General features: G+C 50.8%; 1 protein-coding gene across 1 annotated transcript in view; it reads right to left on the bottom strand.

Annotated features, from left to right (window-relative positions):
* Window positions 1-222: 222 nt before the first annotated feature.
* The window catches only part of LOC116945450 (mucin-2-like), a 41,380-nt gene continuing 29,199 nt past the window's right edge, over window positions 223-12,403 (bottom strand). Inside the window, exons 19-28 of the mRNA XM_076069281.1 lie at window positions 6,901-6,995; window positions 6,532-6,664; window positions 6,042-6,294; window positions 5,491-5,537; window positions 4,460-4,560; window positions 3,821-3,972; window positions 3,130-3,268; window positions 2,639-2,821; window positions 734-919; window positions 223-567 (exon numbers count right to left, since the gene is read on the bottom strand). Of these exons, the coding sequence (XP_075925396.1) occupies window positions 223-567; window positions 734-919; window positions 2,639-2,821; window positions 3,130-3,268; window positions 3,821-3,972; window positions 4,460-4,560; window positions 5,491-5,537; window positions 6,042-6,294; window positions 6,532-6,664; window positions 6,901-6,995 (1,634 nt within the window). The remainder of the gene's footprint in view (window positions 568-733; window positions 920-2,638; window positions 2,822-3,129; window positions 3,269-3,820; window positions 3,973-4,459; window positions 4,561-5,490; window positions 5,538-6,041; window positions 6,295-6,531; window positions 6,665-6,900; window positions 6,996-12,403) is intronic.

Here is a 12,403-nt window from a genome sequence, read left to right as displayed (position 1 = left end):
GCAACAACTGCTGACTTACAAAGTGGTACTCATGTTTTCGACTCTGAAGGGATGATGGGCAGGGTCAACCCCCCAACCAGGATTTTAACTTATAGTTTGAGCCACTCACTCTACCTAGTAAACACACAATGGTGGGCCAACATTATATCAACGTTTACAATCACATGCCAACGTTGGCCCGACGTTGTGTGTTTACTGGGTACCGCTGAGCTGCTACCCTATTCAAGGCAGTAAACCTCGTGGTGTCGTCGGGGTGTTGGAGACAGGGGGTTCGGGGCAGTGCCACGAGAGTCCGTGGGGCGCGACCGCGGCAAGACGTTGCACCTTGGCGTGGCAGCCCTTGAACGTGTCGCCCATGATGCGCGAACATTCCCGCTCGGCCCACGCCTTGCGGTACGGGTTCATGTAGCACGGGTCGGCGTTGGCGGTGGTGCTCGCGCACGCGATGGAAGAGACCTGCCAGGAGTTCCCGAACTCCACGGGGCTCGCCACCACCACCTGGCCTCGAACCGTGAAGTCGTTGAGGGAGTCTCCGTCCATGTCTCCGCACAGCCCGCACAGCCGGCCCTGCGTCGAGAAGCGGGAGTTCGTATGAGTGCCGCAGGGTTACCCATAAAATACGCACCATCTGCTTCATCGTGGATGTTACTGGACCCGTGACGTATCGTAGAAGAGCAGACCGTCGTGCACCGGCGTCATGGCCCAAATATGGGCGAGAGAGGCGACGTCGTACCCGGCTGTCGGAGGAGACCATGAGGCGCACGCTGTTGCCCCCGTCCCACTGCAGCAGCAGCCCGTTGGCGGCCTCCACGATGTGGGTGCCCCCCAGCTTCCGCATCCTGTATGGGATGTGGGTGCCCGCCCCGCTCGTCACGGAGCTGATGCTGTGATCGCCATCGGCAAAGCGGATCTCCACGTCCTGGGACACACGACAGCGAACACCACCACGTAAACTCCACCTGCGACGCAGGCAAGTGCAAGTGAGTGCAGGTGATTATAGGACAGTGCAGGGGAGTGTTGGTGAGTGGTGGTGATTAGATTATTTGGCTGCAAAAAAATTTCCACATGATAAGGGGCCGTCCATAAATGACATCACGCACCTGGGGGGGGGAGGTCAGACATTTGTGACGATGTATGACGAGGGGGGGAGGGAGGGTTTGAGAAATGTGACATCACATCGAAATGCGCAACTTTAAATAAATATAGAATTGTTATAACAACACTAATTTTGATTAATTTTCATTATTAACAATTTGATTATTTATATTTACTAAAGTCACCATTTATTTATTCCATGAAAGAGCATTTTGCTTCTCCATGGGAGAATGGAGAAGCATACATTTTGAACATTTTTTTAATGATTGTTATTAAACATTTTGATTCCAATGATTCTACCAAGGCTTTTCCTTCTGTGGAATGAATATATGATTGTTACTGTATAATTGTACTCTCCATTTTGCTTCGTTCTAGTACAAAGATTCAAGTATTTTTTATAGTTATAATTACTTTTAATATTTTATAATTATAAGATAATTTCAACATTATATTTTGAACATCTGCAGTTTTAGTAAGACGTTGAATATTTTCAAGTGAATTTTATGCTAAATTTAAGCTTTTCAACACCTCCTTTATAATACGTGTTTTCTCCTACAACATCAGAGTGCAGGGCCACATTAAATACGCACTACAATGACAATAGTTTAAAGCGACTTGAAGCATGTTTTATTTTCAAAATGGAAATATGGATTTGGGGGGGGGGGGGGCAGAGCTTTGTGACGTCATATTTGAGGGGGTCTGACTTTTTGTGACGCCGTGTGACGAGGGGGGGGGGTAAAAAATCGTCCAAAATCGCGTGACGTCATTTATGGACGGCCCCTAAGCCACTTCGTTGAGCTATCATTTATGGCCAGGTCACTTCTAAAAAAGAAGCCATTAGCTGAGTGGGCTTTACCTGGTAAATGAAATGGTTTTTATTTTTCGATTTTTTTGTGATTTGCTTTCCTATACTTTGCACTCCTATCATGTTTTTATATTGTTTGTTGTAACATTTTGACCTGTCCCTACTGGACATCTGTGAACAATAGTTTTACGGTTCATCGGATTTCTCCAGTATAAATAGAGATTCTGAGTCTGAGGTGAACATAGGAAAGTGCAGGTGAATGCTGTAGATGATTTCAGGTGAGTGGATGTGAGTGTAGGAGACTAGTCGAGGTGAGGTGAATGCAGATGAATATAGGAGCCCAAGTGAGTGGTGGTGGGCGCAGGTGTGTGGTGGTGAGTGGTGGTGGGCGCAGGTGAGTGGTGGTGGGTGCAGGTGAGTGGTGGTGAGTGGTGGTGGGCGCAGGTGAGTGGTGGTGAGTGGTGGTGGGCGCAGGTGAGTGGTGGTGAGTGGTGGTGGGCGCAGGTGAGTGGTGGTGAGTGGTGGTGGGTGCAGGTGAGTGGTGGTGAGTGGTGGTGGGCGCAGGTGAGTGGTGGTGGGCGCAGGTGAGTGGTGGTGAGTGGTGGTGAGTGGTGGTGGGCGCAGGTGAGTGGTGGTGAGTGGTGGTGGGCGCAGGTGAGTGGTGGTGGGCGCAGGTGAGTGGTGGTGAGTGGTGGTGGGCGCAGGTGAGTGGTGGTGAGTGGTGGTAAGGTGCTGCACCCCGAGCAGGAGCTTGATGCTCTTGGAGCAGGCCACCCCCGAGGTTCCACACGCCATGTTCTCTGTGATGACGCGGAAGCTTCCGCCCGCAGGGTTGGATGGACAGAAGTCCTGCGGGAGCAGAAACCGGCACGACACCGTGGCGCGTAGCTTGCCGCACAGCTTCACGAGCACAGAGCAAGAGGGGGAGGGGCGGCCAGGGAGAGGGGGGGTGGCCAGGGAGAGGGGGGGTGGCCAGGGAGAGGGGGGGTGGCCAGGGAGAGGGGGGGTGGCCAGGGAGAGGAGGGGGCCAGGGAGAGGGGGGGGTGGCCAGGGAGAGGGGGGGTGGCCAGGGAGAGGGGGGGTGGCCAGGGAGAGGGGGGGTGGCCAGGGAGAGGGGGGGGCCAGGGAGAGGGGGGGGTGGCCAGGGAGAGGGGGGGCAGGGAGAGGGGGGGGCAGGGAGAGGGGGGGGCAGGGAGAGGGGGGGGGGCAGGGAGAGGGGGGGGGCTCACCTGCGAGAGGATGTACTCGCACTTCCCGTCGAACAGGAAGCGCCGCCCGTCGTAGGTGGTGTAGTGTCCGTCCCCGTAGAAGGAGCACAGCCCCATGCAGTCGTAGTCCGTGCAGCTCCAGCGAGCACCCTCACACGTGCTGCACACGTGCGGACGGACGGCGTAAGCATGGGCTGCTGAGCCACGAGGACGACTGCGCACAGGCGCCCTGTAGCTCAAGCTGCGAGCCACAGGGCGCCCGTCTGCTTTACAAGTGGGTAGCAATGTCGCCGTGAGGGTGGCTGTGCAAATTACCTTTCTCTCGTTGACCAGACATTGTGTGATCCCCTTATAAATGTACTTCCGGAGTTACCAGCTTAGCGCACCATTCTTACCAAGCTCCTCTCCCTGGTTTTAATAAAAAATAATTTCATTTTATGTAGGATCATTCATGCTAATGCATCTCACAAGGCTGTACATTATTATATATAAGGGCCAAATCATTTTTTATAGCAATTACCAATAAAATGAAAAACATAACAATTTTTTAAATAAATAAAAGACACCAAAACAAAAGGTACAAACACTATTTGCACCCTCTCATACAACCGATTAATACCAGCCGATTAATGTGACCGCTACTCCCCTATAATGCCATCTCCAGTCTCTTGGGCGTCCCTGGTTGTTTCTGCGGCGTGGACCGGCCGCTCACCACGTGTTGCAGTCGACGGCCACTCTGTCGCCCGGGCTGTAGCTCTGGCCGTTGTGCTGGCACGGGCACTCGTCAGGGCGCACGCACCCGTCGGCGCTGTCCAGCACAGTGCCCTCGGGGCACATGCAGCCCGACACGCAGCCGGGCGTGTACTGCACACAAACACAAAGATTCCATTAACAGACCGTTGGGGCAAGTGGTGTTAGCGAGCATCTACGAAAGCGTACGCCCCACAACGGGGTGGTCTGGCCAGCACTATGCCCGGCTACCTTGGCTGATGTTTATACGCTGCACCACGTGCTCATTTAAGGCTGAGTTGGCCTAGGGGAGGCCCAGGATCAGTTCAAATATTCGCCACTGTTATTGGTCTTGAGTGGGAATTTAACTCGAGTTGCAGTGTGCTAGCTACTACAGCATCCCTCCCCACTTACACAAACACGCACACACGTGTTTGTGCGTGCATAGACATACACATATACACAGACACCCAAGTGTACATGCACGTACAGCCAATGGCTTCAACACCTCTGCCAAGAAGACGTGGTGCCGATATTGTGGTTGTGCCATTGTTGCCAGTGTGTGGTTGTGATATTTGTAGTCGTGGTGTGGATGGTGAGTGGCTGGCCGTGTTCCACTCACACATTCCATGTCGGGGTTTTGGCACGTCCGCTCGCACGCCAGCCCCTGCACCCCAGGCAGGGCAGCCTGGCAGTCGACGAACACCCGTGGGGGGAGGCACTCTGCACACACACAAAGTTCTGTTAGTAAGCACTGACTGAGGATAGCATGGCACACGAAGGGGTGGGTTGCGAGCACTACGCCTGGCCCAATGCTTACATCTTTTACACACCACACTAGGTAATTATTTAACGCCAAGTCGACCCAGGGGAGTTCCAGGAACGGTTTAGATATTCGTCACCAATGTTGGCCGTGAGCAGGTTCGTAATGTACCATGCTAACTACTACACAACCGCTCCCTACAACATGTGTAGTGAGTGACTTCCGAGACACGTCGAGTCGAAGGCTTCTTATTTATTAAGAGCACGCGGGGCGATACACTTCGTAATGCAGCTACACATAGACGATCCTAACACGCAGCCTATCCCCGTCATACACTACGCTAGCTGTTTGATTAGCGTAGCGGCGGTGACAGAGCTGGTCTTGCAGAAGAACAGCCACGTGGTCGAAGACGAAGAGACAACGATGAGCAGCGGTGCAGCCAGGACCCGCAGAACAGCACCAAACCTCTGGTTCGGTCCCCCTTATATCTGCCCGGCGCGGCCAAGCTCCACCTCTGGCCACGCCCCCTTTCCAGAAAATTCGGGATGGTTCCCGGAGCTTCTCGACTGACTCCGCCCTTCATCTTTACCCCAGATACGCCCCCCTTATAATAAGGCATTATGTAATGCGGTCATTACCGTAATTACCCCTACAGGCCGGCAGGTGTCACCCTGTCATTACACATGCATGCACATCTACACAGAGGCAAACACTCACAGGGATACACACACACACCCACATGAACAAATGCGAAACCTATCTCTGTAAAAGTCTTGTGCAATCGTACATTGAATTGATCATGAACACCACCACCACCACCATCATCATCATGACAATTATCAAAGACCACCACCATTATCACCACCATCCCGTGCCTGCCCCTTACCCACCTGCCACGAGGTTGGCCTTGCACTGGATGACCCCACGGCGACACAGGCTGTGGGCGCACACATGGCACGTGTTTACGGGGGCCGACTCGGCACACGGCGATGTCCACTGTGGGGGCTCAGCAGGTCGGAGGTGGGGGGGGGGTTGGGAGGGTCTGGACCATGTTGCGAAGGTTGTGAGCAGAAGGGTGGAGCCGGGATGCACGTGTGGAATAACAGCCCCTCACCACCCAGGGGACGTTGCTGGACTAGCCCCGCTTAAAGAGGATATTGCAATACAAGTGGGTTTGTGTACTTTAACGTGCACCTCGTATTGTACGAGATATGGTAGCATCACCTTAACGCACGACGACCCTATCTTAATTCTTGGGAATTAACCGAGTCCATCATCGTTTTGGTGTCAATAAAATAGTATCACATTGTCCCCCATCATCCCTTCAGGGTCCATTAATGTATCATATGGATAGCCTTATCCTTGCCAGAGGATTGTGATTTTTCCAGCACTCAGAGGTGAACCCCCATCGACTCAGACTGCCGCACTCTCTCACACTCACCACTGCGCGCCATTGCGCGTGATGGTCATGCCCGGAGCGATGGCCTGGCCGTTGATGTAGCAGGGGCAGAGCGAGGGCCCGTCCACGCAGGTGCCCTCCTGCGTGCGGTAGCCGTCGCACGCGCAACCCTCCACGGGCGTGTCCGTCACCAGGCACGAGGTGTCGAACTGCGACAGCGACGTGCACGTGCTGTTGCAGGCGTAGGCGCCGTACTGGAACTCCTCTCCCTCGCCGCACTGCCGCGTCACCTCGGCTGAAGCGGAGGGGGACGTGGGGGCGCGCGCTCGTGTGAACGCACGGCTGAGGTGGGGAGGCCTGTGCTGTGGAGATGAAGGCGGCCCGGCCGTGCTGCTGGCCACCCGCCCCCTCGTCGTGTGCAGTGCCGGCCTACATAGGTGCTCGCTAACAGGTGTTGCCCCAGCAGTCTGTTAAGGCAATGCGGGGGATCTTTGTCTTTGTGTGTACAGGTGTGAGCGTGGTGCACACTCACTGCACACGCCCGCCTTCCCCCTCCACCCGATGAGCACGTGTCCGCGCGCCGCGCACTCGTGTGCGTACGCGCCCAGCGCGGCGCACACGCAGCGCCCCGGGCTCTCGCACTCGCACGTGTCGTGCCGGCACGTCTGTGGGAGGTGGCACACGTACGCACGCACACACACACGCACATACATGTACACACGCACACACACTCACACATGTACACACGCACACACACTCACACATGTACACACACGCACACACACTCACACATGCACGGAGCGTTAGTGGTGCCGTGTCACCGCTCCGCGTTCCTTTAGCCCCGCGTGAACGGAGTATGGGAGGGGGTATGGGGAGTGATGGGGGGATGGGGGGTACTCACCTTGTAGAAATGGTTGGGGTTGACCACCCCATGGCACTTGGCAAAGGGACCCTGGGGGTCCATGAGTTTGGAGCAGGTCTCCTCGGCATACTGGGCTGGGGGGGGAGTTGGGGGGGGCACGGGGGGGAGGTGGTGATTGCAGATTCTGGACACTGTAAACATGCACACCTCTACAGCGTTTATATGTTGCACTTCCAGATTAATGAGATAGGGTCCAGTCTGGTGACTACACATTTATGTTAATACTAGTTCATAAACCGAGGTAAAAGTTTTCAATAAATATCATAATTAACCGGATATATTTTTCACAATTTTTTATCTACGATCTGAAACTAACTACTCCAAAAGCGTGGATATTTCTGCAAAACAAAAACGAAAATTGTTGACGATTTGATTCCACTTCTTATATTTAAAGATGTACCCATCAGAAACTGCTGAATGTAAAGATTCCCTTATTTTTTATTAGAAAGAACAAAAATGTATCAACTTAATAGTTTATTTGGGAAAGCTCCAATATTTTACCGTTTTCGTAGTTTTTCGTTCAAAACTGCTTTAATACGAAATATGTCGCTTTGTTGGAGAGGTGATTGAATTTGGAAATCAAATTGTCCCTACATTTGGTCAACATAGTGAGATCCCGCGACTCTAAGGTAATACCAACCGCATTTACACTAACCTCTGCTGCTGCAACTTCTCTCAATGCAAAACGAATTCTAGCTAGAACTAGCTTCGCTCTTATCTCGGAAAAAATCAGACTTACACGCACCGAACTCGATCAGTTAGACAAGACACTCTACAAATCACACTTAACATTGACAGCAACAATGTCTACATCGGATTGGGAACATGTAGACAATATGACTACCTCTTCGGCTGCCACTGTCGACCAAATGTAGGGATAATTTAATTTCCAAATTCAATCACCTCTCCAACAAAAAATCGGATCCACCCACCGAAAAGATAGACGTCAACAAAGTCGTAATTAATCGCAGTAACAGTTTCATTTCTGATGGTCTGAAATCCGTTTTAGCTAAAGGTCTAAACTTTGCTGTCACACCGAGACACATACCGGTTAATGATATCGTTGCCCATGTCGACGTTGCACTCAAGGGCTTGAGTCACATCTCTGCAGACGTATCAAGATCTGAAATCGCTGCAACCCTCAAAAACGCTAAGTTGCCACCCAGCAACATCAGCAAAGACGAACGCTTTGAATTATCTCAATTTAAAAAGAGAGATGATATTGTCGTCCTCTCAGCCGACAAGGTCAATGCCACTCTCATCATGGACAAAACAGAATATAACAAAATTCAAGAACTACTCAACGATGGCAGCTATACAAAAATAAAGAGATCCCACCAACAGCCTGGTTTCCAAAACGAGCAAAATCATCTCTGATTCAACAGCATTAATTGATCAGACCAAACAGTTCTCGTTGAAACCCTCTGCTGCCAGACCACCAAGATTATATAGCCTTCCAAAGATACACAAAGAAGATACACCCCTTCGTCCCATCGTCTCTACTATCAACTCCCCCACCTATAAACTGGCACGTTTTCTTGCTCATATACTGCGACCTTTCACTGGAAAAAACACCTCTGCGGTACTAAATTCTACTTACCTGGTATCGACAATCAAAGGTATTTCCCTGTCCCCAGATAACCTGCTTGTCAGTTTTGATGTGGTGTCCTTGTTCACCAAAGTCCCGGTACCTGACACCATCGCTATCATTGAAGACCTGGTTCATCAAGGACTGCATACTGATGTACCCCCCCCTGGTGAGACATTGCTTAACCAATACATACTTCACCTGGAATGGAACTTTCTACAAACAAACTGAGGGCACCCCAATGGGCTCCCCCCTATCTCCGGTTGTAGCCAACGTATTCATGGAAAAATTTGAAACTGACGCCATCCAGACTGCCAATCTACGCCCGACCTTATGGAAGAGGTACGTGGATGACACCTTTGTCATCTGGCCACATGGCCAGCCTGCTCTAGACCAATTCCGCGACCACATCAATTCCATACACCCAGCCATCAGATTTACCATGGAGGTCGAAAAAGATGGCAAACTACCCTTTTTGCATGTCTTAATTAAAAGGAGACCTGACGGTTCAATGAGCCACTGTCTACAGGAAAGCTACCCATACAGATGCTTACTTGAAACCGGATTCCCACCACCATCCATCCCAGAAGAACTCCCTCATCAAGACTCTATACCATAGAGCCCAATGCATTTCCGACCAGGAACACATTACCAGTGAACTCAAGCACGTACACCAGGCTTTCAGGGCTAATGGTTACTCCGACTACACAATCTGCAAAGCCATCACTCCAGTCATGAAGAAGGATCCTCTTGTGGAGCCACTCAAAACCATCACCTTACCCTACATTGCAGGGGTCACTAAAAATATCTCCAAAATCCTGAATAAACACAAGATCCAGGTCCGATTCAACACAGTACATAAAATCCGTGATCTAGTTCCATCTGTAAAAGATGATGTTCCAGACATACAGTACCCGGGCGTTTACAAACTAAAGTGCCTCTGTGGTAGTAACTACATTGGAGAAACCAAACGACATATCTCGGACCGCATCCGCGAACATAAAGCAGACTTGAAACACGGTAGAACGAACTCCTCTGCCGTGGCAGATCACTGTTATAATTCAGTGGGCTCACATGACATTGACTTCTCCAAGACGGAGGTTCTTTGCAAACCAACCGGCTACCATGAGAGATTCGTTCATGAGGCCATTCACATATACAAGCACAGAGACAATTTCAACCGAGAAGATGGATTCTGGCTTAGTAACCATTGGAAAGATGTTTGAAACCATTTCCGTTCTTAATTAATTGTATTTTACGATGACCTTCAGACCGCAGCTCTTTCGCTGGCATTGACTCTTAATACCTCTCACACCACGGTTAATGGTATGGTTTACAACATGGAGTATAACAGCGCCTCACAGCTGTCTCTCTCCCCCTCCTCTGTTCCGAGTTATTTCAATGCTAAATTCTCCTAGTTATTTCAATGCTAAATTCTCCTGTTTGATTTGTACTAGGTGCCTCTGTGAATGTGTATGCTCTGACTTTAACATAGCTATTTCTGTGACCAGTCACAAGCTAATCACTCAGCTATTTCAATGCTAAATTCTATGCTAATTCCTTTGTCAAGGGGTGCCTCTGTGGATGTGTATGCTTTAACTTTAACACAGCCATTGCTGTGACCAGTCACAAGCTAATCACTCAGCTATTTCAATGCTAAATTCTATGCTAATTCCTTTGTCAAGGCGCTTTGTTTCTTCTCACACAGCTTAAAGGTCGCGTCCTGAGCGTGGCTTTTTCGCTCCAGCGCTGTCCTCCAGACAGTCTCGTCCCTTCACCTGATGAAGGCCGCTTGTGTTGTGGCCGAAACGTCGTGAGAATTTTATTGTGTTATTTGATTTGATCAATTTATTATTTTATTCTCATTCTACGTGACTTTACCGAAAGAACCAACGAAGATCTCTTATTTTCTGATGTTTCCTGTTGTTTGTGTCCAAAAAACTACCTATGTACCAAATTTTTGCTTTCTACCTTGTCGGGAAATGCCCTAGAAGTTTTTGAGACGTACATATACAATGACATTAGAGCCTACACGCGCTGTGAGTGGACTAGTGGCCACGGGAGGTAATGAAAGGGGAGTGAGCCTACAGTGCGAATGGACTAGTGGCCACGGGAGGTAATGACTTGGGTATCAGTTGCGAGTGTGAAGGGACTGGTGGCTACGGGAATGTTCGAGAAGGGAGCGTGATCAGGTGACAGAAGGGGACGCTGGAGTCTGCCGGTGGAGCGAGCGTCCAGAGTTGGCGAGAAGGTTCGAGAAGGGGGGCGTGGCTTCGGTTGGTATATAAGGGGGAGATGCGCGGGAGACTCGGGGCTGTTGCGGTGGGGATCTCTGCCTGATGTCAAGTGAACGTGCCTTCAATAAAGTGCCATCTCAAGAGAAGTGTGTTAAGTCGTCATTACACATACATACAGTTTAAGGTCTTTATTTATAGATATATATACATCTATACAGTGCTCTTGTACGATATACAGAAAGCTCTGCGTTGACCAGTGAACACTTCAACAGGATCGAGAACTTTATTCGTGCACTCCACCACGGGACCTGCAGACAGCACGTGCAGACAGCACGTGCACACTGCAGACAGCATGTTCACACTGCAGACAGCACGCCCATACTGCAGACAGCACGTGCAGACAGCACACGCACACTGCATACAGCAGTGCACACTGCAGCAAAAATGTGCACACTGCAGAGCATGTGGGCACTGCAGACAGCACGTGTACACTGCAGACAGCACGTGGGCACTACAGACAGCACGTGGGCACTGCAAACAGGGACTTCTAATATCGTACACCACGCCACGCTTCACGTCTCCCGGTCACACACGGCGCTTGGCTGTGTCTGCCACCCCCAGCCACAATGCGTCCTGCTTAACACCATAGGCCTTTGTGTCTCGAAAGACAATTCTTTTTGCGCCTTACGAGGTCAGCTGTAGGTTTTGCAGCGCCTAGAATGACTTAGTAGGCCAATCCTTGAGTGACAATCCTTGCCACAGCAATTGCAAGTGAATGTGGTGGCAGCTCCAGAGGAGCACTATCGTCCCGACAGTTCTGTTCTTTCACCTGATGAAGGCGACTTGTGTTGTGGCCGAAACGTCGTGAGAATTTTATTGTCTTATTTTATTTTATTATTTTATTCTCATTCTACGTGACTTTACCGAAAGAACCAAAGAAGAAGCTCCAGAGGTGTTTGTTGCTTTTTCTTTACGTTGCTCCCCTCTTGGTCTGCCAAGCAGTGTGTCTTTTCTCCTCGCCTCTCCTGAGGCCTGTCTTCACAGCCTGCTGCCAGCTGAGTCGGTCACCGGCAGTTTTCTCCCAGTCATTTGGGTTGATGTCGCAGCTCTTCATGTCCCGTTTACAGACATCTTTGAAGCGCAGGACTGGGCGACCAGTGGCCCGTGTGCCTGATGCCAGCTCGCCGTACAAGACATCCTTGGGTATTCTGCCATCCTGCATGCGGCGCACGTGTCCAAGCCATCTCAGGGGCCTATGACTGAGTAGAGAGTATATGCTGGGAATGTTGGCCAAGTTGAGAACTGAGGTGTTGGGAATGTGATCTTGCCATCTGATATCGAGGATGCGCCTGAGACATCGGAGGTGGAATGTGTTTAGTCGATGTTCTTGATGGGCGTATGTTGTCCAGGACTCAGACCCATAGAGGAGGGTGCTAAGGACGCAGGCCCGATACACTTGTACTTTGGTGTTGAGCGTTAGGGATTTGTTCTCCCACAATCTTTTAGTCAACCTGAACATAGCTGTAGACGCCTTCCCAATGCGCTTGTCGATCTCTGTGACAAGGGACAAATTGTAGGTGATGGTAGAACCCAAGTAGGTGAAGTCCTGAACGACTTACAGGGTGTAGCTGCCAATGTTTATGGAAGGGGTGTCTCT

This window comes from Petromyzon marinus, chromosome 24 (assembly GCF_048934315.1).
Source record: "Petromyzon marinus isolate PM22_M1 ecotype Great Lakes invasive population chromosome 24, UKy_Petmar_22M1.pri1.0, whole genome shotgun sequence".
Lineage (NCBI taxonomy): Eukaryota > Metazoa > Chordata > Hyperoartia > Petromyzontiformes > Petromyzontidae > Petromyzon > Petromyzon marinus.
Note: the sequence above shows the minus strand (reverse complement) of the source record. Positions and strands in the feature narration are given on the sequence as shown.